Raw genomic sequence first — 27827 nt, forward strand, 5'->3', positions numbered from 1 at the left:
CCTTCATGTCATATTAAGAGATGACTCTTTTGAAAAGCCCTCCCTGCCACTGCCCACCAAAGCAAAGGTTAACCTAGAAGTGTTTTTCTCCCCTTTTGATTTAAGTAAAAAAGCCATCTCTCCCTCTGCACATGCACATATCAACGGAATTCACTGAGCCATCTGCTTACAAAGATTCTACCTCTGAGCACAGAAACCATCAAACTAGGAACCATTTCCACATGGGGAAGAGGAAAACAAATACAGCAAAACAGCCTCAGATTGAAACAAAGCAAAGTTTATTTCTTGTGAAAAAGAGTCACATGGACATTAGGTATCGATGATCAGGAACCAAGAAAATATACATTTTGCATATCTTCTGTCCTTCAGGAGGGCTGGCTCACTCTTCACTCTCGTGGACCACCATCTGGGAAGAAAGTAGACACCTGGAGTCAAGTCGGGGGGCAGAGATTCCCGCCCCCCACTTCTGCTGGCTGGCATCAAGGAGTTGCTTGCCTACTTCAGTGGGACGCAGGACATTGGACCTTGGGAAAATGCACCATTGTATACATGGAGTCACTCCACAGCCTGAGAAACTGGCCCTCCAAAACAGCAAGCCCTGAAAGCCGGACAGCTGGGCAGCCCTGAACTTTCTGTCTGATATGAGTTCAGTGGGCTGTGGAGGGAACTCCTGCAGCAGCCTTCTGGTACCAGCAGGGGGCGCGTGAATGAGCTCAGTGGGACCCGCTCTCTCCTTTTCAGGATGGCTGGATTTTGTTTTTTGTTCTTTTTTTTACTTTTAGTCTGGGATACATGTACGAAATGTGCAGGTTTGTTACATAGGTATGCATGTGCCATGGAGGTTTGCTGCACCCATCAACTCGTCATCTAGGTTTTAAGCCCCACATGCATTAGGTATTTGTCCTAATGCTCTCCCTCCCCTCTCCCCGACTCCCCGACAGGCCCCAGTGTGTGTTGTTCCCTTCCCTATGTCCATGTGTTCTCATTGTTCAACTCTCACTAATAAGTGAGAACATGTGGTGTTTGGTTTTCTGTTCCTGTGCTAGGTTGCTGAGGATGATGGCTTCCAGCTTCATCCATGTCCCTGCAAAAAACATGATCTCATTCCTTTTTATGGCTGCATAGTATTCTATGGTGTGTATGTGCAGGATGGTGGTTTTCTCTGTGACTCACAGCCTGGAATCTAGTGAGGGTAGTCAGCTAAGTGGCTTTAAGCACTTTATCTTCTGAGCCTGAGAGTCCCCAGTTCTAAAGTAAGGGGTTCTCTGAGGTTCCTTCCAGCTCGGAAGCTTCTACAGTCCCTGGGGGTTCTGCCAAGTCAGCGCCTCACCCTGCTGGATGTGAAGTCTCGAGTCTTAGCACGGAGCTTGTTGACTTGAGATTCTGCGATATCCGCACGTTCCTCGGCCTCCTCCAGCTCGTGCTGAGCCTTTCGGAATTTGGTGAGATGAGCATTAGCTTGTTCATCCTAAAACCAAACAGCCCAGGCAGGTTAGATCAGCACAGAACTCCCTGTGGGAAACGGCCAGGGCTGTGTGCCGCAGTCAGCACCGATCTCACTTACAGCCTCCTCGGCCTGCCTCTTGTAGGACTTGACTTTCACTTGCAATTTATCCACCAGATCCTGCAATCTCAGCACATTCTTCCTGTCCTCTTCACTCTAAATGAGAAAGTGGGAATGTCATGGGAGAGGAGGGGGCAGATTTGCACACAGCGTGGGCTGCTTTCTGGGCTCACGTGTTTCTTCCTGGGGTTCGGTGGAGAGTCTGGGGTGGCATTTGCACTTCACAGAGGACATGATCATGGCATTTGCCTTCCGCTTACCTGGTACGTCAGCTCCTTGACCCTCCGCTCATACTTCCTCAGACCCTTAACAGACTCTGTATTCTTCTTCTGCTCCCCCTCAAGCTCAAACTCCAGCTCTCGGATCTGGGAGAGAGGGTGGGGAAATTATTCTGGGGCAGAAGCATGATCGGGAGGCTGGAAAGGGCAGCACAGGCAGGGTTCCTCCTGCACACACCCTGGCCTCCAGTTTCTGGATCTGCTTCTTCCCGCCCTTCAGGGCCAGCTGCTCCGCCTCATCCAGACGGTGCTGCAGGTCCTTCACCGTCTGCTCCAGGTTCTTCTTCATCCGCTCCAGGTGGGCGCTGGTGTCCTGCTCCTTCTTCAGCTCCTCGGCCATCATGGCAGCCTGAAAAGCACATGGGACTCGCTAGGATGCTAAGGAAGCTCCAGTGCCTGGGAACTGTCAAAACCCAGGGACCTCAGAGGACCAGAGACCATGCTAAAGAAAAAGGACAATAGGTGAGCCTGTGACTAAGTACACCCTGCTGCCCTGGAAGAGGGCCAGAGCTACACCCAGTAGATAAAATAACCTAAGCAATGAGACCTTCAGGGACAGGCTGGGAAACAGTTTCTTCCCCTTCTTAAGCTGGCCTCCTTGAAACCCTCCTCTGCCCCAGGGAAATTCTTTTTTTTTTATCATCATCAATATATATTTTCAAAGGAGCTTGAGACTTAGAGTAGTCTGACTTGATACCCAGCCTCACAGATCTGGGGATAGTGAGATTAAGGGAAGACCTCTGGAAAATTAAGGCTGTACAGAAACAGCAGTCGTTTCAAGGTAAAGTTCTCCCGCCGGGCAGCAGTTGGCACCATTAGCGCTGTGGGCCACCAGGAGACAGCCTCTGAGACCCAGGAAGGGAGAAAGGTGTGGGATATTCACACCTCTGGGTCCTGTTTTCTTTTTTTTTTTTTTTTTTTGAGACTGAGTTTGGATCTTGTTGCCCAGGATGGAGTGCAATGGTGTGATCTCAGCTCACCACAACCTCCACCTCCCGGGTTCAAGTGATTCTCCTGCCTCAGCCTCCCAAGTAGCTGGGATTACAGGCATGCACCACCAAGCCCAGCTAATTTTGTATTTGTAGTAGAGACAGGGTTTCTCCATGTTGGTCAGGCTGGTCTCGAACTCCTGACCTCAGGTGACCCACCTGCCTCGGCCTCCCAGAGTGCTGGGATTACAGGCATGAGCCACTGCACCCAGCCAGGATCTTGTTTTCATATTTAGAATAAGTCAGATGTTGATGAAAAGATGTGCACACCTCTCCAAGCCAGGTGGAACTACTAGGATTTCATCCCTTCCTGCCTTTTTTTCTTATGCCCTTCCTCTGAAGTGCAGGTGGGACCAGGAGATTTGGCGGAGATGGGAGAGCTTGGGGAGCAGAGTGTGCACCAGGTGTGTCTGGGGGAGACCCCACCTGTCTAACTGTGTGGGAACTTTAATGCAGTGCAATCCTGGCAGCCCAACGGCAGCGGGAAGGAGATGCCTTACGTCCGTGATGGCCTTCTTGGCCTTCTCCTCAGCATTCCTTGCATCCCTGCTGGCATCTTCCACCTCGCTCTGGAGCTGCATGAGATCTGTCTCCAGCTTCTTCTTAGTGTGGATGAGGCTGGTGTTCTAGGGCAAGAGGAGAGCTGTTACCCAGGTGCGTCTGAGGCTGGAAGCTCACCTCTTTTCTTTTGCCTTCCCTCACCTGGGTGTGCAGCAGCTGCACTCTCTCATTGGAGTCCAGGAGCTCCTGTTCCGCCAGTTTCCGGGCCCTCTCCGTCTGCTCCAGAGTGGCCCGCAGCTCCTCCACCTCGGCCTGCAGCAGGTTGGCTCTGCGCTCCACAATCGCCAGCTGCTCCTTTAGGTCCTCCTGGCCACGGAGGGCATCATCCAGGTGGAGCTGCGTATCCTAGCCAGAGGAAAAAGGAACATTCTATTTGAAGTTGAGGCATTAGGACCATGAGCCTCATCTACATCTCCGAGTTTCTTTTGTTGTTGTTGTTTTTTTAGACAGGGTCTTGTTCTGTCACCCAAGCTGGTGTGCAGTGGCGTGATCTCAGCTTGCTGCAACATCTGCCTCCTGGGCTCAAGCAATCCTCCCATCTCAGCTTCCCAAGTAGCTAAGACTACAGGCTCGTGCCACCATGCCTAGCTGATTTTTAAATTTTTTTGTAGAGAGGAGGTTTTGCTGTATTGCCCAGGCTAGTCTTGAACTCCTGGGCTCAAGCAAGCTTTTTGCCTTGGTCTCCCAAAGCGCTGGGACCATAGACGTGAACCACTGTGCCCAGCCTGCATCTTCTGAGTATGTGAGGACGGGAGAGGCTTTTCCCCAAGGAGCTCTCTCAAACCTTCAGCTGTCCCTGGACACTCCGGAGGTGTTTAAGGGTCTCTGCAGCCTGGCGGTTGGCGTGACTCAGCTGGATCTCGATTTCGTTCAGGTCCCCCTCCATCTTCTTCTTGAGGCGGATGGCTTCATTCCTGCTCCGCACCTCGGCGTCCAGGGCACTTTGCATGGTTTCCACTGTTCTCTGGTAGTTCCTCTTCAGCTGCTCAATCTCCTCATCCTTCTCAGCGATCTTTCTATCAATTTCTGATTTCACTTGCGTCAGTTCAAGCTGGATTCGGAGGATCTTGGCTTCCTCATGTTCAAGAGCAGCCTTTAGGAAACAAAACCAAATCAAATAGTGTCCGTGTTGGTATAGAGCTAGCTCTATACCAGGGTAACAAAGCTTCAGTGGAATAATCCTAAATCTAACCCTATGATAATCACAACTCACTTTTTTAAAGGTCCAAATCTATCTTCAGTGCAGAAACAAAACTATGTTCATTGCTTGTTGGTCTTGATTATACCGTCAACCAATAGTAATGCTTAAATCATCATATTTCTTAGGTACCTAAAGCACTTTCTAGATATTTTTAATTCATCTAAGATTTTGTAAAATCTCATCATTAAGCCTATTTTAATATGACAGTCTTCTCCAATAAATATAAGATAATTCACAGGTATTATTCAGCCTCACGGTTTTGCTGAGCGACAGGAAATGAGCAGGCATTAGGACTGTGATTTGACAGGGGCAAAAATGAAGACATCACAGAGCAGCCTGCCTCCCCGCCAGCCGCTCACCATGACTGTGTCTGCGCCCACCTCCTAGCGCTCACCTCTGCTTCCTCTAGAGCCAGCTGAATATCAGCCTTTTCCAGCTCTATCTGCTTCCTTGATTTTTCCAGTTCATGGATGGTTTTACCATTTTCAGCAATTTGTTCTGTGAGATCTGCTATCTCCTCTGCCAAGAAATAAGTTTCAATTGCACATGAGCACATCTGCATGGGTCTCCAGACATGCAAAGGGTTGACCCAATGCTTTTTACCTAGTTTTTATTATCGTCCTAAGGTTTCCTATTTCCTGAGGATAAGATATCATATAGAGACAGACTAAAAAGTAGCCCATCAGATGGTGAACACTTTGTGTGTGCGTTATTGCACGTGTGTGTAGGAATCTGGAAGAAGCCACACCCACACCAGCATGCTCTCAGGCAATAAGAGCGCTAAAGGAAAAGGTTTCAGACAGTTTTGAATGGCTTACGCTCTAAGTTCTTATTTTCCCGTTTCACAGTTTCAAGCTGATCTAAGGCTTCCTCATAGGCGTTTTTCAGTTTGAAGAGCTCCGTGCTTAAGGAGCGGGACTCCTTCAGAGATGCCTCCAGCTCTGCTTGGCTCTCTTCACACTTTGTCTTCCATTCGGCCAACACCTGAAACAGCGGGATGGACAGTCTCTCTGTTTCTGAGCTCTCCTCTAGGTTTCTAACTAAATTCTAAATAACTAAATTAAATGTAGAGTTAGGGCCACCCTTGGCATCACTTGCCTGGCTGTTTGTTATTGATTATGGGGCTAATCAAGATTTTGTTCCATAAATGTACTCAAGGTAATGAGTCAGGGACAACTGCCATCTTGAAAAAGCAAATTGATCCTTTGAGAAGGAATTAGCTGGGTATAATTGCCCTTTTCCTAATATGAAAATGGCCCTGTTCTTCTACATATTTCATTAAAGCATTAGTTCCAACCAACTTTATCTGCCATCTTGAAAGAAGGGCTTCCAGAAAGCCTCCCAACGGGACCTCAGCTTAGACAGACCAGCAGTATCGGGAAAGGAAAAATGCTTAGGGCCGCACAACATCGTAGAAATTGGGTTGTTTCCACAGGCAACATTTGAAAGGGGCTTCTACCCCCAGCCCATTCCTTCTGTTTTGCAGGTGAGGAAATCACAGTCCAGTGAAGTTCAGGCACTTGTCTGAAGGCCACACTGCCGGTGAGAGCAGTCAGGCCTGGGATGCATTCCCCTCCTTCCACAGCTACTAGAAATCCCCTGTGTCATGGCGTTTAGCCAGGACAGAGCAGACCCCACACCTTGTCAAAGTTTCTCTGCTTCTTGTCCAGAGCAGCGGCCAGGGAGTTGGCTCTTTCCACATCAACCATCAGATCCTCCACCTCTCCTTGTAGCCTCTGTTTGGTCTTCTCCAGCGAAGCACATTTGGCATTCACTGCCTCAACCTGTTCCTCGGAATCTTGAAGGCGCTGAGCAAGTTTTTTCCTTAAAGAATATCAAAGAGAAGCAGCTGTTATTTAAGTTTCCATCCACTTGAACATCACTACTCATCAAGCTGGAATCACTCATCTGTGTGAGTCAGACGCCCGTGTGTTTTTAAACGCCCAGGAGAATTTCCTGTCTACTCAGAACTTGGGATCAATAACTTGCCTTGTGTCTCACCAAGATCAAAGTCGTTTGTTTTAATAAAACGTGCTAACGCCAGGTCCCTCAGATGGTTTAGCACCACATTTAAAGACATATAAGATGGGGAAACATCTAGTAACAAAAACAAATTCATCGAATTCATTCCCCGTCGTTCTTCTAAAGCAAACAGAGCCACGCACTTGGCCTCCTCCAGCTCCTCTGTGCGCTGGATGGCATCCGTCTCATATTTGGTCCTCCACTGGGCCACCTCAGTGTTGGCCTTGGACAGCGCCCTCTGCAGCTCGGCTTTGCCTTCCTGCTCCTCCTCATACTGTTCCCGAAGCAGGTCGCAGTCATGGCGGGAGGACTGCAGGGCGTGTGCCAGGGCATTCTTGGCCTGCAGAAGTCAAAAAGAGACGAGCGCCTAATATACCTAGTGCCAAGTGCATGATACCATCCAAGTTTGTCCCTTCTATCACCAGCTACTGAATGAAATTGTCTTTTATTTTTCTTCCTGCAGGTGATAATTTGAAAATAAGAGCAAAGAAGCCTCCCTTCGAAGGTATACCTTGTTCTCTTCCTCCAGCTGCCTCTTGAGCTCTTCTATTTGCTGGGTAAATGCTTGCTTGCTCCTGGAAAGTTGGGATACTATGCTTTCCTTTTCTTCCAGCTGACGACTCAGCTCACCTGTGTCCAGAAGGAAATACTTTGAGTTCATTCATTCACTCATTCACTCACCAAGTTTCTGTTACGTGTAAGGCACTGTGCTAAGATTTAGGGAGAGAGGAAATGATAAGATGTGCTTTTTTCTTGAGGGAGAAGGTCTATTGTTCATGAAAAGGAAACTGAAAGCAGAACTGATAAGATATTATTGTAAACTACTGGAAGGTGGGACTGAATTTGGTCAAAAAAAAAAAATTTGGCTGGGCATCCCAGCACTTTGGGAGGCAGAGGCAGGCAGATCACGAGGTCAGAAGATCGAGAACATCCTGGCCAACATGGTAAAACCCCATCTCTACTAAAATACAACAAAACTAGCTGGGCTTGGTGGTGTGTGCCTGTAGTCCCAGCTACTCAGGAGGCTGAGGCAGGGGAATCGCTTGAACCTGGGCGTTGTGAGGATGCTGTGAGCTGAGATCATGCCACTGCACTACAGCCTGGGTGACACAGCAAGACTCCATCTCAAAAAAAAGAAAAAAAAAAAGAATCCATTGAGAACTGTAAATGGAAACATTACCAGGAGCACCTAATAACTCCCATCAGACTTCCCCAGTGACCGGTGTTTCCAGCTGCTTGTTGATTTGTTAACAAATACTTAGAGAAATACTTAGAGCTTTGTATCTCTAGTTAGACTCTTGGGTGACTAGGGTAAGTTCAAGTTAATATGCTTACAAAGAGGTAAGAGAAAAACACGGAATGGGGCTTTATGACTCCAGAGGTGAATCCCCCAACATGAGTGCAAAAGCAGCTACCAACTTTCTCTTCATTGCCTTGGCCGTGACTGCCAGCCAAGGATTCATTCACCTGTGAGGATGCACCAGGGCTGGGCAGAGCCACACTTTCTAGGCGGAAGCCCCAGATAACATTCCCTTACTCTTTGGAGGAGGGCAGAGGTGGATAGACTTTCACTCTTGTTGTCCAGGCTGGAGTGCAATGGCACAGTCTCGGCTCACTGCAACCCCCACCTCTTGGGTTCAAGCGATTCTCCTGCCTCAGCCTCCCAAGTAGCTGGGATTGCAGGCGCCCACCACCATGCCCGGCTAATTTTTGTATTTTTAGTAGAGACAGAGTTTCTCCATGTTGACCAGGCTTGTCTTGAACTCCTGACCTAAAGTGATCTACCAGCCTCGGCCTCCCAAAGTGCTGAGATGATAGGCGTGAGCCGCCACACCCAGCCTCCCTTACATTTTTATTGTACACCAAGACCTTTAAACACTGGCCATGTTTCTCTCTTTGTTCTCAAAAACTTGGATGCAGACAGTGCATATCTGAATTCATGTGCAGAAAGAAGTAGAAGACCATGGCTCTTAGTTTCTAGTCTCCTTTCTGCCCATCACAGTCTGTTGGATGCAAGTCTATATTAATTTTGAAAGAGTTTGAATGAGATGATAGTTTGAGCCCCTTCTCATTTTGGTCTACTTCTCTCTCTCTCTTGTTCTTACTCAACTCTCAATGTTCTCTCCCTTCAGGGTATTTCAAATGGCTCTTTCTGTGAGTTATTTCAATTTCTTCTCTTCTGAAAAGATGCCTCCCTAGAGATTCTCCCCCAAACACACCCTGCCCTTGGTTTCAGCCAGCTGCGCTGCTGGGTGCCAGGAGGTTTTGGACCTACAGGTTTCCTGCATGTGGCTCACCAGCCTCGGTCTGCAGACGAGACTTCTGTGTGGTCAGCTCGCTCAGGCACCTCTGAATCTCCTCATTCTTGCCCCTGGCCTCACTTAACTGATCCTCCAGGGTTCGGCAGATTTTTTCCAGATTTGCCTGAAGGATTCAGAAGAGGGAACAAAGTCAGTCAGCAAAGTCAGGTTTGCATGACGATGGAGTCTCTCTGATGGAAGGCCTTGAGCGCCCCCCGCCCCCTGTCCCCACCATCACCTTAGATTTCGACACACTCTCCATGCTGCTGGAGAGGTCATCGATCTCCAGCTTGAACTCGCTCTTCTCCTTCTCCAGCTTCTGCTTGACCCGCTGCAGGTTGTCAATCTGCTCCCCAAGTTCGGCCACACTATCTGCATGCTTCTTCCTCAGCGTGGCCACCGTGGCTTCGTGCTGCAGGGTGGCCTCCTCCAGGTCCCTGCGCAGCTTCAGGAACTCCGCCTCCCGCTTCTTGTTGAGCTCTATCTGTGTGGAGGTGACGCCTCCCGCCTCCTCCAGCCGCTCACTCAGCTCCTCCAGCTCCCGGGCATAATCGCTGCGCTGTTTCTCGGTCTTCGCACGGGTCGCCCTCTCCGCCTCTATCTCCTCTTCCAGCTCCTCAATTCGAGCCTGTGGAGGGCAGCCATTCACCCGGTGGGCATTCGCTTTCCCACAGGGACTCTGTCAAGAACAGGCTGTCTTCCCTCACCATTAGATAAACTGAGTCTTAGACTCCCCCTAGTGAATATTGCAAATTTCCTATCACATGAATTTTTTCTGCTCCATCATAGTAATTACCCCTGCAGTGACCAAACTAGGACATTTTTTACTCAACAAAATTTGACCTTAAACACTTTAATTATGGATTTTGTCAGATGTTACAGAAAACGGTTCATCACTGCCAGGCCAGCCTAGCAGAGAGGGAACCATGGGGTAGCTGGCCCCACAGTCTTGTCCACTTGCTCTAAATGGCTTACAGCAGACAGCACCCAGCTCACTGTAAGTGACCCCACATGGAAAAGAGAGATGCAAAGGCCTCCGACCTGCAACTCTTTGATTTTCTTCTGAAACTGGAGGCCCAGTGTCTGCTCATCTTCCACTTTGCTTTGAAGCTGACAATATTCAAAATCTTTCCTGTGAAGAGAAATGTCGAATGCATGAAGACAGAATACACAGGAACTCGCAGAATGGAAGCCAGTAGTTGTAGGGCATACTTCTTGAGCCTTTCGTCCAGCTGTTGCTTGTCATTCTCCAGATCTAATATGGACTCTTGGGCAAGCTTCAAGTCTCCTTCCAATTTCCTTTTGTTCCTTTCCAGGTCTACGCGGAGCTTCTTTTCTTGTTCTAGGGAGCTTTCCAGCTGAAAAAAGCCACCATTTCCTTTTGGGAACAAATACTTTGCAAGAGGACCCTTGAGAGCTCCTCCAACCCTGGAGTTCTGGGACCCCCAATGAGCATTATTTACTTACGTCTTCCACTTGCTGTTCCAGTTTGCTCTTGATTTTGTTCAAAGAATTGACTTTGTCTTCTTCAGCTTGGAGGTCATCCAAGGTCTGCTGGTGGGCCTCTTGGAGGGCCTTCTTCTCCCGGGTTAACTTTGCAATTGTTTCATCTAACCCAGAGAGTTCCTCAGTAAGGTTTTTAACCTAAGAAGAATCCACAAGCAAGTATAAGCATAAAGTTTAATTTGCAATATATCAACCTAGACATACCTACAAGGAGAATACCTTGTTCTCTGTGGCGTGTTTCTCCTTCTCAACCTTGGCCAGTGTCAGCTCAAGGTCATCAATGTCTTTCTTGAGCTCTGAACACTCATCCTCCAGTTTCCTCTTCTTGGCTGTCAGCTCAGCATTGATCTCTTCCTCATCCTCAGCTCTCTCGGTCACCTCTTTGATTTTGGCCTCCAGCTGGAATTTGGCTTTGATCAGCTGATCGCATCTTTCCTCAGCATCCAATAAATTTTCACTTTCCTTAAAAAAAAAAGAATAATAATTTCCTTTAATGATATAAGGTTTGTGACATTGTAGTGTTTTGTGATATGTGAAGTTCTTTATGAAGCATTTCAACTACAAAGCAAAAATCCCCATCAAAATCCCAGTTTTTCTAAATAAATAATCAAATCTAGAAGAGTTAAAAAAAAATAAGGTTGCTAAACACATACAGCTTGTACTTGGAGCTGGAGGTCATTCTTCTCTTGGACCAGAGTCACCAGTTTTTCCTCTAGCTCCTTCCTTTTTGCCTCCGACTTGGCAAGTTCATCTTTGGTTTTCTGGAATTCTTCCTTCATGGTGGCCATCTCTTTCTCGGTCTCCGCACTCTTGAGGAGGGGCTTGATCTTGAAGAAGAGTTTCATCCATGGCCAGTGTTTGACGTTCATGAATGAGCGAATGTTGTACTGGATGCAGAAGATGGACTCCCTAAAAACAAGACCTTGCTTATTTCTGAGAGAGAACCCCCCACCTTCCCCAAAGAGCTCATGTTTGAACAAAGACCCTGCTGGACCTCCTCTGCACCATCTTCTGGAATTCCACACGCATGAGAAAACCTCTGCACACAGCTTGTGTCCGGGTGATAAGTTTGGCTAGGCGGTCATCCCTCATCTCTTCCAGGGTTCCCAGCAAGCCAGCCTTGAAGAACACCTGATGGGGCAGAAGGGCAACACGAGTCAGTTTCCTGGAGATGCTGTGTTGAGAGGACAAAAAGGCCAGCATCTGTCAGAAAGGACACATTACCTTGGTGTGTCCAAATTTGTACTGAGTGTGGTCAATATCAATGGAAGCCAGAAGCTTTTCACAAGCTTTCTTGCTGTCAATGAACTGTCCCTCAGGAATCGCACTGGCATTCAGCACTCGGTATCTGCATTGTAGACACGGAAATCATCACAGACTTTTGGCAAACACACAGACCTTGGACATCATGCAGTTCAGGCCTCTCTTCCTGTAGGCAGAAGGCCAAGGCCCCGGGAGATGAAGACACCAGCTCAGAGTCACATTGCTAGACAGCAGTCTAGAATTTAGATCTCTTGACTCTTAGGCCGGAGCTTTTCCTACCATTTTGTACATCGGATAAATTCCAGAGAAAAACGTGCAAGACACAAATATGTATACCAAATGACGAGTGTTCAGTTTACGTGGCGGTCTATAACTGTTCTTTTGAAATGGGTCTTTTCATACCAATCTTTCTCCCTCTCAAATTCCAGTGTCTGCACATTTCATCACCACTCATATAGAACATTTTGAGTACACACCTTTGTTTAAAATCCCCATAGAGAATCCTGTTTGGGAATCCTTTCCTGCAGATGCGGATGCCCTCCAGGACGCCGTTACAGCGCAGCTGGTGCAGGACAAGGCTGTGTTCCATCGCCCCTGGGGACAGAAGCAAGATGTCAGCCTTACACAGAATTTCTTAAAAACCGAGCACCGCCTGGAGAGCCAGCAGGTGTCTCACCTGGAGTTTTGGTTTCATTGGGAATTATACAACGCACAAAGTGAGGGTGAGTAGTTCTTAAGTTTGACATCAGCTTGTTCAGATTTTCCTAAAAGAAAAAAAAATGACATTTGCCATTCTACTGGAGGTTTTTATGAAGACAGAGATCCATTGTAATGAAAATAAGATCTATGTTTAAAATTAATTGTAAGTTCTAAAGGATAGTGAAATGATTTAGCTCTGTCTTTTAATGGTCCTGTGGCTGGAGGTCTAGGCTAGTAACTGATACAACTGTCTTTTGTCTCCCAGTGAGCCAGAGGCCTGCCAAGTACAAAATGCTTCTCTGAAATCAACTCAGGGTATGGATCCCCCGGGGGTGTGAGGTCTATTGCTGGTGTCCTTTAGAAAAATTGGACAGTTTTTCCTGGAAACTCATCCCTGCTAGACCAGCCAACTCAGCTATCTTTGGTAAAGGATAATAGTGATATTCTCATCCCACATTGGTTAGACCATATTTATTATCTTTTATTACCTGTCACTTCACCTCAGTAAGTGACACTAATCAGATCAAGGCAACACTACTACTCTTGAATAGGTCAAGTTTAGAATCTCAACACTGCTCATTTTGATATGATTTAAACCAATTAAAAGCAAATAAACTTGTGCTTTTCTTACCCTGAAAAGGGCAGAGACAGTTTGGAAGGAAGAACCCTTCTTCTTGGCAACTTTCTTCTTCCCACTGTCAGCTGAAAGCAATAAAGGAGGGCACGTGCTGTAGGTGAATCTAAAAGGTTTTTTGTTACCGTGGGACAAATAGAGGGAAATCACATGAACACAAAGCACTCCTGTTACCATCCGCCGTGGCAAACGTGGCATAGAGGTGTGCCAGGAGCCTGTTGGAGGACTTCTGGTACAGCCCAACAACAGTCTCGTTCAGAGGGTCCTTGTTCTTCTCCAGCCAGCCTGAGACACTGTAGTCCACGGTGCCCGCATAGTGGATCAGTGAGAAGTGGGCCTCAGCCCTGCCTTTGACCACCTTGGGCTTCTGGAAGTTGTTGGACTTTCCAAGATGCTGGTCATACAGCTTGTTCTTGAAGGAGGTGTCCGTTGCCTTGGGGAACATGCACTCCTCTTCCAGGATGGAGAAGATGCCCATGGGCTGGGTTGAAGGCAAGGCAGAGTGCATGGGGTAAATATGAGCTGTAGTAACAAGCTGAAGAGTCTGACAAGAGCTGACTGTGGGGATGGAACAGGTTACCTTCTCGATGAGCTCGATGCAGGCAGCCAAGTCCATCCCGAAGTCAATGAACGTCCACTCGATGCCTTCCTTCTTGTACTCCTCCTGCTCCAGCACGAACATGTGGTGGTTGAAAAACTGTTGCAGTTTCTCATTGGTGAAGTTGATGCACAGCTGCTCCAGGCTGTTATACTAACAACAAAATATAATGTTTGTGTGAAAAGTTAGGCTTCTTTCAAAATCAAAGACCATCAGCATTCCTCCTCATTGCCCAGGCTCTTGGCAAATGCATTCATACTCTCAGATACAGTGGCAGTCTTCAAGGCCTGCCTCAGGTCACACCTCCTCCGTGGAGTCTTCTGTAGACTTCCAGTTAGAAGGTGTTTCTCCCTCTCCTGAGTTCCACAGGCTGGGCATCGCTTGTGTACTTTATTTTGTAATTACTCTTCAACGTGCCATATAGACTTGTGTTTCTTCTCTACTAGAGACTACTGGACTACAAGCTCTTCTGTTTTTTTCACCTGTGTGTCTTGTACCTGGGAAATGCTAAATATATACTTTGATGAGTGGCTATGCACGTCTAACACAGAACCAGTGGGATATTTATAGAAAATAGTGTGTGATTAACTTTTCAAATTCTGTCTCTCTTTTCTGGCAGTCCCTAAATTAGTAATTGCATGTAATTCTTTTTTCTTTTATTCATTTAAAAATGTCCTTTAACATTCCACTTGATAGACAGCTTCCTCTTTTCAAAAATAATACAAACCCAACAGGGTGCAGTGGCTCGCACCCGTAATCTCAGCACTTTGGGAGGCTGAGGTGGATGGATCACTTGAGGTCAGGAGTTCAAGACCAGCCGGCCCAACATGGAGAAACTCTGTCTCTCCTAAAAATACAAAAATTTGTCTGGTATGGTGGCACGTGCCTGTAATCCCAGCTACTCAGGAGGCTGAGGCAGGAGGATCACTTGAACTCAGGAGGCAGAGGTCGCAGTGAGCCGAGATGGCCCCACTGCAATCCATCCTGGATGACAAGGCGAAACTGTTTCAAAAAACAAAAACAAAAACAAAAAACAGAACTAATACAAACCCTTCCAAAAAAGTACTGCTCTTCTAGTCTATCCACTCTCTGTCTAGTTTCCTATAGGAAAAAAGCCACCTTGCAATCTTCCCTTGAGGATCATGAAAACCAATTTCCCTCATATGAAGCCATATGAAGATATGAATGGAAGTAACACAAACCTCAAAGATTTCAAAGCCTGCAATGTCCAAAACACCAATGAAGTGCTGTCTTGGCAGCTTCGTGTCCAGTTGCTGGTTGATGCGGGTGACCATCCACAAGAACAGCTTTTCATAGACTGATTTTGAAAGAGCATTCACGGCATGATGAACCTATCCAGGGAAGGGTCAGCTAATGGGTATGAAGGCAGTGGCCAGCAAGGCCCCACACCCTTTGCCGGCCTCGAAGCCGTTACCTGATCCACAGTTTGACCTTTGGTAACATACTCATTCCCAACTTTCACTCTGGGAAAGCACAAAGCTTTCAGGAGGTCCGAGGAGTTCAGGCCCATCAGATAGGCTGTTTTGTCAGCCACTGGTGAGAAAACAAGGACAGCAATCAGAAACAGGGAAGAGCTACTTGGAATATCATCCAGATGTTTCAAAGCTTGGCTGAATTCATCTCGGTATGCTGTGCATTCCCTGTGGCTAAACCGCATATACATGGCCAAGGGAAGCTAAGTGACTCAGAGAATATGATGGACTTGATGAAAAGGCAGGGCTGGGTTTCAGAAAGCCCTAGTCATCCCTCACTGCATCTGAAATAAGACCACTTTAGTGACTCAGCAAAAGCGAGTGGTAACAATAGCTATGGGCATCTGAGGCCCAGAAAGGGTCATTCACTTCTCTGGATGGAAGAAGGATTAATTTTTTTTTTTTTTTGGAGACAGTCTCACTGCGTCGCCCAGGCTGGAGTGCAGGGGTGTGATCTCAGCTCACTGCAACCTTCCACCTTCTGGGTTCTAGAAACTCTCATGCCGGCCAGTCACGGTGGCTTACACCTGTAATCCCAGCACTTTGAGAGCCTGAGGCAGGCGAATCATTTGAGGTCAGGAGTTTGAGACCAGCCTGGCCAACATGGTAAAACCCTGTCTCTGCTAAAAATACAAAAAAGTTAGCCAGGTGTAGTGGTGTGTGTCTGTAATCCCAGCTATTCGGGAGGCTGAGGAGGAGAATCACTTGCACCTGGGAGAAGGAGTGTGCAGTAAGCCGAGATCACGCCACTGCATTCTAGCCTGGGAAACTGAGCAAAATTCTGTCTGACTCTCATGCCTCAGCCTCCTGAGTAGCTGGGATTACAGGCATGCACCACCATGTCCAGTTAATCTTTTTTTTTTAGTAGAAATGGGGTTTCACCATGTTGGCCATGCTGGTCTCAAACTCTTGACCTCAGGTGACCTGGCTCCTTCAGCCTCCCAAAGTGCTGGGATTACAGTTGTGAACCACTGTGCCTGAGTGGATTAATTGCTTTCAAAAGCAGCACCAAGTGACCTCAGCGGATCCACCACCCGCTCTGGCTTGTGGCCTGCTGCACTGATTTTGTACCTTCGGTGCCGTCTGGCTCCGCCTGCTCCTCTCGCTGCTTCTGCTTGAATTTCATGTTCCCATAGTGCATCACAGCTCCTGTCAGCTTGTAGAGCCCAGATTTCTCTTCTGGGGTGAAGCCCAGGATATCAATGGCACTCTGGCATGGAAAGGGCAGCACATCAGTCAGTTGGCCCTGGTGATGGAAGAGGAACACCCACCCACCCCTTCTGTTGGTTCCACCTACATCCGTAGCCAGCAGCTCCTCCGCATCGTCTATGCTGGCCACCAGGATCTCCCCCTGGCTGATGAACGGGTAGTCGTAGGGGTTGGTTGTAATAAGCAGCAGCTCTGAAATCACAAGTAGTTCCAGGAGGTCATGCAGATGCAAAGAAAAAAACCCACCCAGTGGACCTGAGCTCCTGCACCCTGGGCTGGAACTTTAACCGCTGGAGCCCAAGTTGAACTTAGAATTAAAAACTTTTAGACAGGCCGGGCGCGGTGGCTCACGCCTGTAATCCCAGCACTTCGGGAGGCCAAGGCAGGTGGATCACGAGGTCAAGAGATCGAGACCATCCTGGTCAACAAGGTGAAACCCCGTCTCTACTAAAAATACAAAAATTAGCTGGGCATGGTGGTGTGCGCCTGTAGTCCCAGCTACTCGGGAGGCTGAGGCAGGAGAATTGCTTGAACCCAGAAGGCACAGGTTGCAGTGAGCCGAGATCGTGCCATTGCACTCCAGTCTGGGTAACAACAGCGAAACTCCGTCTCAAAAAAAAAAAAAAAAAAAAAAAAATACAAAGATTAACTGGGCATGGTGGTGGGTGCCCATAGTCCCAGATACTTGGGAGGCTGAGGCAGCAGAATCGCTTGCATCCAGGAGGCGGAGGCTGCAGTGAGCTGAGATTGCACCCTTGCACTCCAGCCTGGGTGACAAAGCGAGATTCCATCAAAAAAAAAAAAAAAAAAAGAAAAATATTTTAGACAGCTCTACAATACTCAGGCTGTCATGGAAAATATAGTTCAGGGAAGACTTTTCAGTCACCTACACAATGGAGCTGAAGGACCCTAGAGAGAACCTTTAAATTCCCTTTCCTTGCATGCTAGTGGTGCATTATCAGTGTCAGCTGGGAGAAGTTAATAGGGAAAACTGGCTGAATGTGGGTCAAGACAAGGGCCCACCCAGGTCGTTTGGTATAATCATAGCCTTTTTCTAAAATCTGTTGAAAGGCTTCCAAGCTGGAGACCAGAAGGCTGAGCAAACACTGCCAAAGAGCAAAGAAAGCAGCGTTGTGCCTCCACAGGCTTGGCTGTTTGCTTTGGTAATCACGTTCAGCCACAGGTTGTTTCTGTGCCAGAACAGAAGAGGGCGCCAAAGGACAGTTAGCTGTTCAGTTGCTCAGAAGGTTTTTATAAACCAGAGCTTGTTAACCTCCATTTGATCAGGTTTTTCTAATTGGCATGTCACTGCCAAGACAGTCACATCCCATCTCTAAAATAAACTTTTCCTGACCAGGTGCAGTGGCTCACGCTGGTAATCCCAGTACTTTGGGAGGCCAAGCCAGGCAAATTGCTTGAGCCCAGGAGTTCAAGACCAGCCTGGGCAAAATGGTGAAACCTCATCTCTACAAAAAATACAAAAGTTAGCAGCTGGGTGTGGGGGCATGTGCCTTGTAGTCCAAGCCACTCAGGAGGCTACGGCTGAAGGATTGCTTGAACCTGGCAAGGTCAAAGTTGTAAATGAGCTGTGATTGTGCCGCTGCACTCCAGCCTGGGCAACAGAGTGAAACCCTATCTCCAAGTAAATAATAAAACTTTTTCTATTGACTGTGGAGTCACCATATGTAGATACAACTCTTCTTGGTCTAGTGACCAGAGTCAAACTGCCTAAAAGTCCATCCCCATTGGTGACTTCCTCACCTATGAGCTCAGGCTTCTTGTTAGAAAGAATCTGGTAGAAGATATGGTAGCTTCTTTCAGCCTTCAGCTGGAAAGTGACTCTTGATTTTTCCAGGAGATCTGGAACACAAATGCAGGATTCTCTTTCAAACTGTTTCCAGTCTCTCTGAGACCCCATCTAATCCCCATGGGTCTACTTACAAGTTTCAATATCTGCAGAGGCCAACTTTCCTGTGGTTCCAAAGTGGATTCGGATGAACTTGCCCTATATGGGGCAGGATTGAGGAGGAGACCAGGTTCTACCACGGCCCGATAGTTCCCTTTGTCTCCTGGGCAATGTAAACAGGAGCCCATTCCCCCTACAGTTTGAAATTAGATATGTCCTCCCTCTTCTCTCTTCTCTTTCCGGTTTAGTGTTTCTTCTTATTTTTTTAATTTTTATTTATTTATTTATTTATTGAGACAGAGTCTTGCTCTGTCACCAGGCTAGAGTGCAGTGGTGTGATCTGGGCTCACTGAAATTTCCATCTCTGGGGTTCAAGTGATTCTCCTGCCTCAGCCTCCTGAGTAGCTGGGACTACAGGTGCCCACCACCACGCCCAGTTAATTTTTGTATTTTTAGTAGAGACGGGATTTCACCACATTGGCCAGGTTGGTCCCGATCTGTTGACCTCGTGATCCGCCCACTTCGGCCTCCCAAAGTGCTGAGATTACAGGCGTGAGCCACCACGATCGGCCTATTTCCTTTTATTTATCCCTTTTATTCTATGCTCCTCCTCAACCTCAAAGTATCTAGTCAACAAAGGAACTAGAGTGATTGTTTCAACATGTAAATCGAATCCTGTCTTAAAGAATCCCTGGCTTACAGAATCCCTCAGCAGCTTCCTGTTACACTTGGAGTAGAATCCAAGCTTCTTCTCATGGCTCAGAGTTCCCACATGACCAGATCTCTTTCTCTCTCTTCCACCTCATCTCAGGAGACTGGCCCCTCTGCCTTCCTCCCTACAGCCACATGGACCCTCTGTAGGTGCCCTGACTGCACCAGGCCCTTCCCCACATCAGGGAATAAACTTGTTCTTTGTTTATCCCCGCCCCCCTTGCCCTTCTAGTTTCAAGCTAGGTTCCTTCTCATGCTGCGGTCTCAGTTCCCGTGCCAGCCCCACAGAGAGACCTTCCCTGCCCACCCTGCCTAAAGTGAGCCTGGCTCCCAGTTCCTCTCTCACACATGCTGTTCAGTCAACTTGGCCTGAATTTCTCTTTGTCTGAAATGGTCTTGAGTTGTTTCATTTCTCATCACCTGTCACCCCTGGTGACTCTTTGAGGACAGGCCTCTTGCCTATCTTGTGAGGCACAAAGCAAATAGCCTCATAACTAAACTCAGACTCACAAAACGGGAGGAGTTGTCATTCCTCACAGTCTTGGCGTTCCCGAAGGCCTCCAGCAGGGGGTTGGCACTGATGATTTGGTCTTCCAGAGTCCCCTAATGCAAGAAATTGAGTGAGGACGAGGAAATATTTTGTTTCTTTGTTTTCTGAGACAGAGTTTTGCTTTTGTTGCCCAGGCTGGAGTGCAACGGTGCAATCTCAGCTCACTGCAACCTCCACCTCCCGGGTTCAAGCGATTCTCCTGCCTCAGCCCCCCGAGTAGCTGGGATTACAGGCATGCACTACCACGCCCAGCTAATTTTGCATTTTTAGTAGAGATAGGGTGTCTCCATGTTGGTCAGGCTGGTCTCGAACTTCCGACCTCAGATGATCCGCCCGCCTCAGCTTCCCAATGTGCTGGGATTACAGGCCTGAGCCACCATGCCCGGCCTGAGGAAATATTTTTTTTTTGTAAGCCACAAAATGGCAGTAAAAACTGCTCACCCACTCTGTGACTCTGGCTTGCCCTGATAAAGCCCCACCCTCCTTGACTTTCCAATCTGAGGACCAACCAAATCAGAACTATGTCTTACTCAAAACACTTTTGCCATTTTGTTATATTCGGTGCTACAGTTGGGTCTCTTGACTGAACATTCCTTTAACACTTTGATCCCTTGATTCTCTAGTCAGTTGTCCATATCTATTTCATACTGCTATAATACATTTGTTTCCAAAGGCCAGGATATGCTGTGATTCACTCACATTGGTATACGTGATTCTGCCATAAAAGAACACACTCTCTGCTGGGCATGGTGGCTCATGCCTGTAATCCCAGCACTTTGAGAGTCTGAGGCGGGCAGACCACCTGAGGTCAGGAGTTCGAGACCATCCTGGCCAACATGGTGAAACCCCATCTCTACTAATAATACAAAAATTAGTCAGGCATGGTGGTGGGCGCCTGTAATCCCAGCCACTTGGGAGGCTGAGGGAGGAGAATCACCTGAACCCGGAAGGCAGAGGCTGCAGTGAGCTGAGATTGTGCCATTGTACTCCAGCCTGGGGGGCAAGTGAGACTCCATCTAAAAAAAAAAAAAAAAAAAAAAAAAAAAGCTCTCTGAGCTGTCTGCAGATTGACCTTTATTAGTTTAGCCTTAGAGCTTTGTCTTCTAAGAAATCCTGGGATCTAGTCCTACAAGATCAACTCCTCATCTAAAATGACTAGCTATCCTTCAAAACAGTAAATCCCAGCCCATTCTCCCTTCTCTGAAAAGGGAGGAATGTGAGGACATTTGGCTCCCTTATTCAAAGATTAAGACAACGGTTAAAAGTGGAAGCAAAGCCAGCCTTTCTCTCCCATCTGTACCTTCATTTTGGAGTCCTTCTTCTTGGCCAGGTCCCCAGTAGCTGCAATTGTTGCAAAGTACTGGATGACCCGTTTGGTGTTCACAGTCTTTCCTGCCCCGGATTCTCCGCTGTGCAGGGTGATCAAAAGAGAGACAAAGAAATAAGTCTGTTAGTATCAGCAGGCTTTCCAGGATGTCATACTGGGGCCTGGGCATGGTCTGAGCCACCTCTGACACACACCTACCAAACTAATGTGACAGACCACTTGAGAAGGCAGAAGCCCAGGGCACAGATGCCACAGTCACTTGCTCAGTTGACCCAAGGATGGGTCATTCCATTTTTCTGAGGCCTCATGCAGACCTTCCTGCCCATCCCCAAATTGATCTTTTTATTATAGTCTTTGCTCCACACACTTTCTAATGGAGAGAATAGAGCCAGTAGCATGTTTGGTTACAGCTATGAAACCACACTATGCCAGGGATACTTACGTGATCAGAATGGACTGGTTTTCACGATCTGCCAGAGGAAAAAATAAAATAGTTGATGGCAATATAAAAAGATTGTCGACTAGATCCTGGGATTTCTTAGAACACAAGGCTCCTGATTCTACTCAACTCTCAAGCAGACCGAGTTAAACTGCACAGTTCTTCTTCCTTTGAATTTTTTGTTTAGCTTTAGGTGGGAATCTGAAGAGCCTCCATCTGGTTTATTTTATTTTATTTTATTTTTTTGAGATAGAGTCTCGCTCTGTCACCCAGGCTTGAGTGCAATGGCACAATCTCGACTTACTGCAGCCTCCACTTCCTGGGTTCAAGCAATTCTCCTGCCTCAGCCTCCCAAGTAGCTGGGATTACAGGTGCGCGGCACCACTCTGGGCTGTGTTTTTGTATTTTTAGTAGAGACAGGGTTTCGCCATGTTGGTCAGGCTGGTCTCGAACTCCTGACCTCAAGTGATCCGTCTGCCTCAGCCTTCCAAAGTGCTGGGATTAAAGGCATGAGTCACCACGCCTGGCCTTTTTCATTTTATTTTTAATTGGCAAATAATAATTATATATATATGGTATAGCATGATGATTTTATATACATATATGGCAGAATGATTAAATCAAGTTAATTAACAAATCCATCACCTCACATACTTTTTTTCTTGTGGAGAAAACATTTAAAATATGCTATTCTAGCCATTTCAAAATACACAATGCATTATGACTTATCAGAGTCCCCCTTGTGTGGGACAGATCACCAGCACAGATTCCTCCTGTCCAGCTGTATCCTTTGGTCAACATCAAGAGCCTCCTTAATGAGACTGAGACTCAGAGAGGTCAAGTCTCTACTCAGAACAAGCCAGTGGCTTCTCTCCGTATTAGGGTAAACTATATACAATGGTCAGTCTTGGGTTCTAACCCATGAAAACATCAGTTTTGCATGTTCTCACTTGCATTAAATCCAAACTCATCGCCTTGGCCTGTGGGGCCCTACATGATGCAGCCTCTTTCTGCCTCTTTTGGCTCCTCCTTCCTCCTTTCCCTGTGCTAAACACCAGATGGGGACCAGCCTGGGATCCAGGGCCAGCTGCCCTGCACCTCTCCACGAAGCCCCTGCCCCAGCACCCCATGCTTCCTCCTGGGAGACTCACCGGTCAGCATGAACTGATAGGCATTGTCAGAGATGGAGAAGATGTGGGGCGGGGCCTCCTGGCGCTTTTTGCCTCGGTAGCCTTCCACCACCTCGGGGTTGTACACCGGCAGCCACTTGTAGGGGTTGACGGTGACACAGAAGAGGCCCGAGTAGGTCTGTCGGAGGAAAAACACATACATGTGTACATGCATGTCTATGGGTATGTGAAACCCCTTGCCTTTATTCTTACCTCATGTTTCATTGGGATAAACTTGTAAAGGGGGGAAGCTACCATTTTTATTTATAATGAGGCAATGAGACTCAAAAAGGGGCATAACTGAGTCACAGTGCCGCAGGACCAAGCCTGGCCCCATGTTCCACGCTCTCCGGCTTCTGATTCTCCTCCCTCCCTTCCTTCCTCCAGCACCATCCACCTCTCGCTTTCTTGCCTTCTTTCTCTTCCCTGTTTGTCTTTTGTTCATCGGCCAGGCAAGCACTCATCTTCCAGAATCCCATGGCCTGCACACATACCTCTGCCTCCCTCCCCCGCCCCCAAGTCAAATGCCCTGAGGAAACCACGGGGAAAGCCCTCTCGGACATAGATCATCCAGGACGTGTAGCGGTCCTTGAGGTTGTACAGCACAGCCGGCTCGTTCAGGTGTGTCAGCATGGCCATGTCCTCAATCCTGTCGAACTTGGGGGGGTTCATGGCATACACATCCTCCGGTTTGACCACCAGGGTCTAAAAGGGAAGAGTCACAGTGCTTCACTAAGATTCTCTGCATGTCTTGTCTGCTGCCCCCAAGAGACTCTCGAGAGAGACCAAGAGAGACTGCTTGAGAGACCAAGAGACTCTCAAGCTGAAAGGGAAGGGCTGAGCCCTAGGGCAAGCCCAGCTTGCAGCGAGAGGAGGAAAGGCTTTGGGGCAGCTGTGGAGGTGCTGATGGAATGGGCTTTGTCTCTGTTACTCAGGGCTTTCTTTTTCCTCTCCAGTGGGCCTGAGGTGAGAGACGGATGTCAGAAGTGGGAAAAAAGGATCTCTGTGGGTGGATGTGGGCGATGGTGCCTGGGACCGGGAGCCACAGGAAACTTTCAGCTGTCAGTAACACTGCTTGGACCAAAATCCAGCTCCAGCAGCTGGCTCTGTGCCGTCTACTAGAGAAAACGACACGTATGTCCCCTGCAGTCCTGAGGCAGAGACCAAAGAGAATGAGAGGCATTGGATCACCAGGCTGGTGCCCGCAGATTGCCAACATTCTGAGCTCTCTGAAAGCAGCTGTCTAGTCCCCAGCCCACATCTTCCGCCTTCACCACCCACCCCCAGCATGCTTATGAAAGGGTCCCCCAGCTGCCCCCTTCACCCCTTTCCTGCCCTTTCAGGGGTCAGATTGTTATAAGCCAGGCAAACGGCACCATGAGAGTTCTGAGCAAAGACAGGTGTCTCTCCGCTTCTCTCCACAGGAGAAACCCCCACACCCTCAGACTTCCTGGAGCTACAGGACCTCAGGCATTGGTGGTGGGGAGCTCGTCTTCCTCTCCCATGCCCTGTCCTCACCTTCTTTTTCTCTGTGACCTCCTCTGAAAGGATCAGTTTTCCTGGTTCTGTCTCTGGGCAGTGTGAACAGGAAACCTGCTTTTTCCCTGCCTTCAAGCAGAGATTCATTCAAACCATCCTCACCAAGGTGCCCTCACTGTCTATGGTGGCCTCTTAGGCTCATCTTAGATTATCATTCACTGTGTCTAACTTCCACCTTCCCTGACGCGTTAGGAGCCCATCCTTATCTCCTTATCTGAAATACACAGAGAGCCACCTCTGGGAGCGCCAATGCTTAGTAGCACTGCCGGGCTGTTTTCAATGCCTTTTTCCTTTATGCCCAGCCTAATGATACTATTTACTAGTCTCTTGCATTTTCTCTTTCCTCTCCTCTCCTCTCCTCCCTCCCTCCCCCCCTCCCCCCTCCCTCCCTCCCTCCCTCCCTCCCTCCCTCCCTTCCTTCCTTCCTTCCTTCCTTCCTTCCTTCCTTCCTTCCTTCCTTCCTTCTTTCCTTCCTTCCTTCCTTCCTTCCCTCCTTCCTGGGACATTTCCAGATTCTCCTGGTCTAGGTTTTAGAAACTAGTGAGGTCCACAATTTCTCACAGCACCCCCACAATGGCTTGGGCCAGAATGTATCGGGCTGCAGTGCTCATCACCTTCACGATACAAGGAAGCTGCTATTTCATTGAGCTTGTGGTCCCCTAGGATCCCTTACCTGTTTTCCTTATTTTCTTAGTTAGATGGCCATTGCTAAAAGAATTTGGGAGAAATCTAGGCTATCAAAGGAAGGTCTTCTAAAACAGCTCTCATTAGTGTTGAACTCCCACCTCCACACCCTTGGGATGAATGGAGCTGGGTGCTTCTGGCCTACCGTGAACATAGACAAAAATACCTGAAAACTAATTGTTTTAATCAGCCACAGCCAGCATCTATTTCTACCAGCGAACCTGAGGCCCATATCCACCCTGCTTTCTCTGAAGACACCTGGAAAGCCGCAGGCTACATCGTAGGTGGCATTCCAGTGCTGGAGCCACATCTGGAGGTGGCTGGGGTTGGGCAGATGCATACCTAAGACAACCACAGAGACCCGGTGGAGGACCAGCGGCCTGTGGAGGGTGCAGAGTCTTACCCTGTTGTCCTCAGTTTCCACGGTGACCTTCCCATCCTGAGAACTCTTGATTTTCCCCTTGGCATATTCTTCCTTTGAGTCCACCACAAAGCAGTAAGTCTTGGCATCAAAGGGCTGGTTCTGAGCCTCGATCCTTTCCTTTTCTGACTTCCGAAGGAAAGGAGCGGCAATGCCGAACACTTCCATTTCAGTGTCACTGCTCATGGTGTCAGCTGGAAAGCAAACCCACCCAGTGAGCTCAGCTGCCCCCTTGCTGGGTGCCCAGCAGCTCCAGGCTGTCTCAGCATCTGCTCTGCCCCACTTCAGCCACAGGAGCACTCAAAGTCAGGGAGGGTCCCAGGAACAAGGCTGTCCCCATGCCTCGAGGAGCTCCACCCAAAGAACTTCAGTGCTAGGAAATCACACGGGCACATGATTATTGAGGGGCTACTGTGTGCGACAGGCTTACAGCCTATTTAACCCAAGCTCCTCAAGCATCTGAGGCTTGAATTGGTGAAGGGACCTTGGAAGTGAGCACCCCTCTTGGGACCTCCTTTTCCTCTTCTGTGAAACCCAGGTGTTGCTGTTTATTTAAAAATAAAAACCAGGCCAGTGGGATGGCTCATGCCTGTAATCCCAGCACTTTGGGAGGCCAAGGTGGGTGGACACCTGAGGTCACGAGTTTGAGACCAGCCTGGCCAACATGGTGGAACCTCATCTCTACTAAAAATACAAAAATTAGCTGCGCATGATGGCAAGTGCCTGTATTCCCAGCAACTCGGGAGGCTGAGGCAGGAGAATCATTTACCAGGAAGATGGAGATTGCAGTAAGCCAAGATTGCACCACTGCACTCCAGCCTGGGCAAGAAGAGCAAAGCTCCATCTCAAAAATAAATAAATAAACAAGCAAATAAAGTAAACACCATTAAAAAATAAATGTCTTCTTCAAAGACAGTGTGCTAATGGCAAATAGCAAAGAAATATTTGAACCATTTCAATTAAGGTGGCTACATCCTCTCACCAGGGAACCTGCCTTTTGCTTCCTTCGGTTGCTAAGAACAAAAGCAAACATCTAACATCAGCATCTGTTTGACAGTACCCCAAATGCCACCTCCTCTCCCGTCTGAACCTGTCCTTGTCTAAACGTGCTAGTTCCTCTGTCCCTCTGTCACTTTATGGTGGGTGGGAGGAGGAATTGGCAAGCTTGGATCACCTAGAGACCTCCAACAGCCAATGGACAGGGCCCAGCTTCTCACCTGAGAGTCCCACCTGTAGGATGAGAGCCAAAAGCAGCAGCCAGGAGGTCCCAGACCTGGAATAATAGGCACATACCCAACTTAGCGGCACCTGGGGTGGCTGCTTCCATGTTGAATTGGCTTCTGGTGAGTTAACTTAAAAGGATAAAGGACTAATAATTTACAGGCAGACTGGGGCCAGGCATGGTGGCTCAGCACTTTGGGAGGCCGAAGCAGGCAGATCACAAGGTCAGGATTTCGAGACCAGCCTGGCCAATATGGTGAAATCCCATCTCTACTAAAAATATAAAAATTAGCCTAGCATGGTGGCTATTACTTGTAGTCTCAGTTACTAGGGGGGCTGAGGCAGAAGACTCGCTTGAACTCGGGAGGCAGAGACTACAGTGAGCCGAGATCATGCTACTGCATTCCAACCTGGGCAAAAGAGCAAGACTCCATCTCAAAACAACGAAAACACAGGCTGGAGGAGCAGATGGGACATGACCCACAGGTAGCCATGCAGGGAGGAAACACCCTCAGCTATGCAGAAATCTGGTTTCTCCCAGCCTGTAATGGTGCCTGCTTCAGTCTTCCTGCCTCCTGTTTAGACTTGGACAGCAGAGATGGCATCCCAGCTAAAAGCCTCCAGTTCCAGAACAGGGGCAGATCTCCTTGTCTGTGAGCAGGCAATATCTCTGAGATTAATCTACACACAATGGCCACAGCCAGGGTGGTCTTGAAAGGACAAGACACCTGGCAAATGCGCAGCCCAGGTGGAGACGGTGAGGGCAGGGTGAGGCCCCCAGTCCTGTCAAAACTTCCTGGGTCACAGAGACGATGGGAGAATGGCAGCCATGGCAGCTGGGCCCAGGGGGCATCCAAAAGGATCCTGCCAAAGAGGACACGTGGAGAGGAGGACTGGGAGAGTGGGTGGGGAAAGAACCTGCAAGGCCTCTGCTTGTGGAAGATGCTGGAGGCAGGGGGTGCTGGGTGTTTGGGCGCAGGGAAACCTTGCTGTCTACACCGAGCTTATCCTAAGAAAACTCAGAGAGGAGGCTGCGCGCTGTGGCTCACACCTGTAATCCCAGCACTTTGGGAGGCCGAGGTGGGCGGATCACGAGATCAAGAGATCGAGACCATCCTGGCCAACATGGTGAAAACCCGTAGCTACTAAAATTACAAAAATTAGCCAGGCATGGTGGTGTGTGCCTGTAGTCCCAGCTACGGGAGGCTGAGGCAGGAGAATCCCTTGAACCCAGGAGGTGGAGGTTGCAGTGAGCTGAGATTGCGACACTATACTGCAGCCTAGCAACAGAGCGAGACTCCATCTCAAAAAAAGAAACAAAAGAAAACTCAGAGAGGGATGAGGCACCACCTTACCAAAGCCAGGCAGGGCCAGGGCACCATGCACAGGGTGTGGATGTGCCCACCGAGTGGGTGTGCTCCAAGCAGCTGAGACCGAGAAGAGCCTGTGACTTACCTCCACCCACGAGCGAGCCACAGAGGGCTGGCCGCTCCCCGGGCTTTTATAGGCCGTTGCTAACCCCCGTGGCTCATTCCTTTTCTAT

General features: G+C 48.4%; 1 protein-coding gene across 2 annotated transcripts; it reads right to left on the minus strand.

The window, feature by feature from the left end:
* Positions 1–261: 261 nt before the first annotated feature.
* Positions 262–27827, minus strand: MYH3 (myosin heavy chain 3). 2 transcript variants are annotated; one of them, XM_002806793.7, is made up of 41 exons: positions 27740–27827; positions 26281–26336; positions 25046–25257; positions 22981–23124; positions 22402–22558; positions 21254–21281; positions 20785–20893; positions 19445–19537; positions 18259–18322; positions 18079–18177; positions 16406–16509; positions 16180–16318; positions 15051–15169; positions 14818–14967; positions 13598–13768; positions 13192–13498; positions 13015–13085; positions 12361–12448; positions 12161–12278; positions 11646–11769; positions 11416–11552; positions 11075–11330; positions 10641–10883; positions 10383–10559; positions 10128–10273; positions 9957–10047; positions 9154–9543; positions 8913–9039; positions 7127–7245; positions 6759–6955; positions 6234–6417; positions 5412–5577; positions 4988–5112; positions 4177–4485; positions 3534–3737; positions 3332–3457; positions 2021–2191; positions 1825–1929; positions 1565–1660; positions 1331–1468; positions 262–406 (listed from the first exon to the last, which is right to left on the minus strand). In XM_002806793.7, the coding sequence occupies exons 3-41, from the start codon at positions 25247–25249 to the stop codon at positions 380–382; spliced, it is 5823 nt and encodes a 1940-aa protein (XP_002806839.3). In that variant the 5' UTR covers positions 25250–25257; positions 26281–26336; positions 27740–27827; the 3' UTR covers positions 262–379. The 2 variants fall into 2 exon arrangements, with proteins under 2 accessions (XP_002806839.3, XP_078229166.1); XM_078373040.1 differs by having other exon boundaries at positions 27640–27760.

This window comes from Callithrix jacchus, chromosome 5 (genome assembly GCF_049354715.1).
Source record: "Callithrix jacchus isolate 240 chromosome 5, calJac240_pri, whole genome shotgun sequence".
In the NCBI taxonomy this organism is placed as follows: Eukaryota; Metazoa; Chordata; class Mammalia; order Primates; family Cebidae; genus Callithrix; species Callithrix jacchus.

Excerpts from the sequence above, each read along its gene's own strand:
- MYH3 (XM_002806793.7), bottom strand. The coding sequence starts at position 25,249 with ATGAGCAGTGACACTGAAATGGAAGTGTTCGGCATTGCCGCTCCTTTC. Across the intron at positions 20,894-21,253 it reads AACCAGTCCATTCTGATCAC|CGGAGAATCCGGGGCAGGAA; the intron begins GTAAGTATCCCT and ends CACCCTGCACAG. Across the intron at positions 15,170-16,179 it reads GGAGCCAGACGGCACCGAAG|TGGCTGACAAAACAGCCTAT; the intron begins GTACAAAATCAG and ends TTTTCTCACCAG.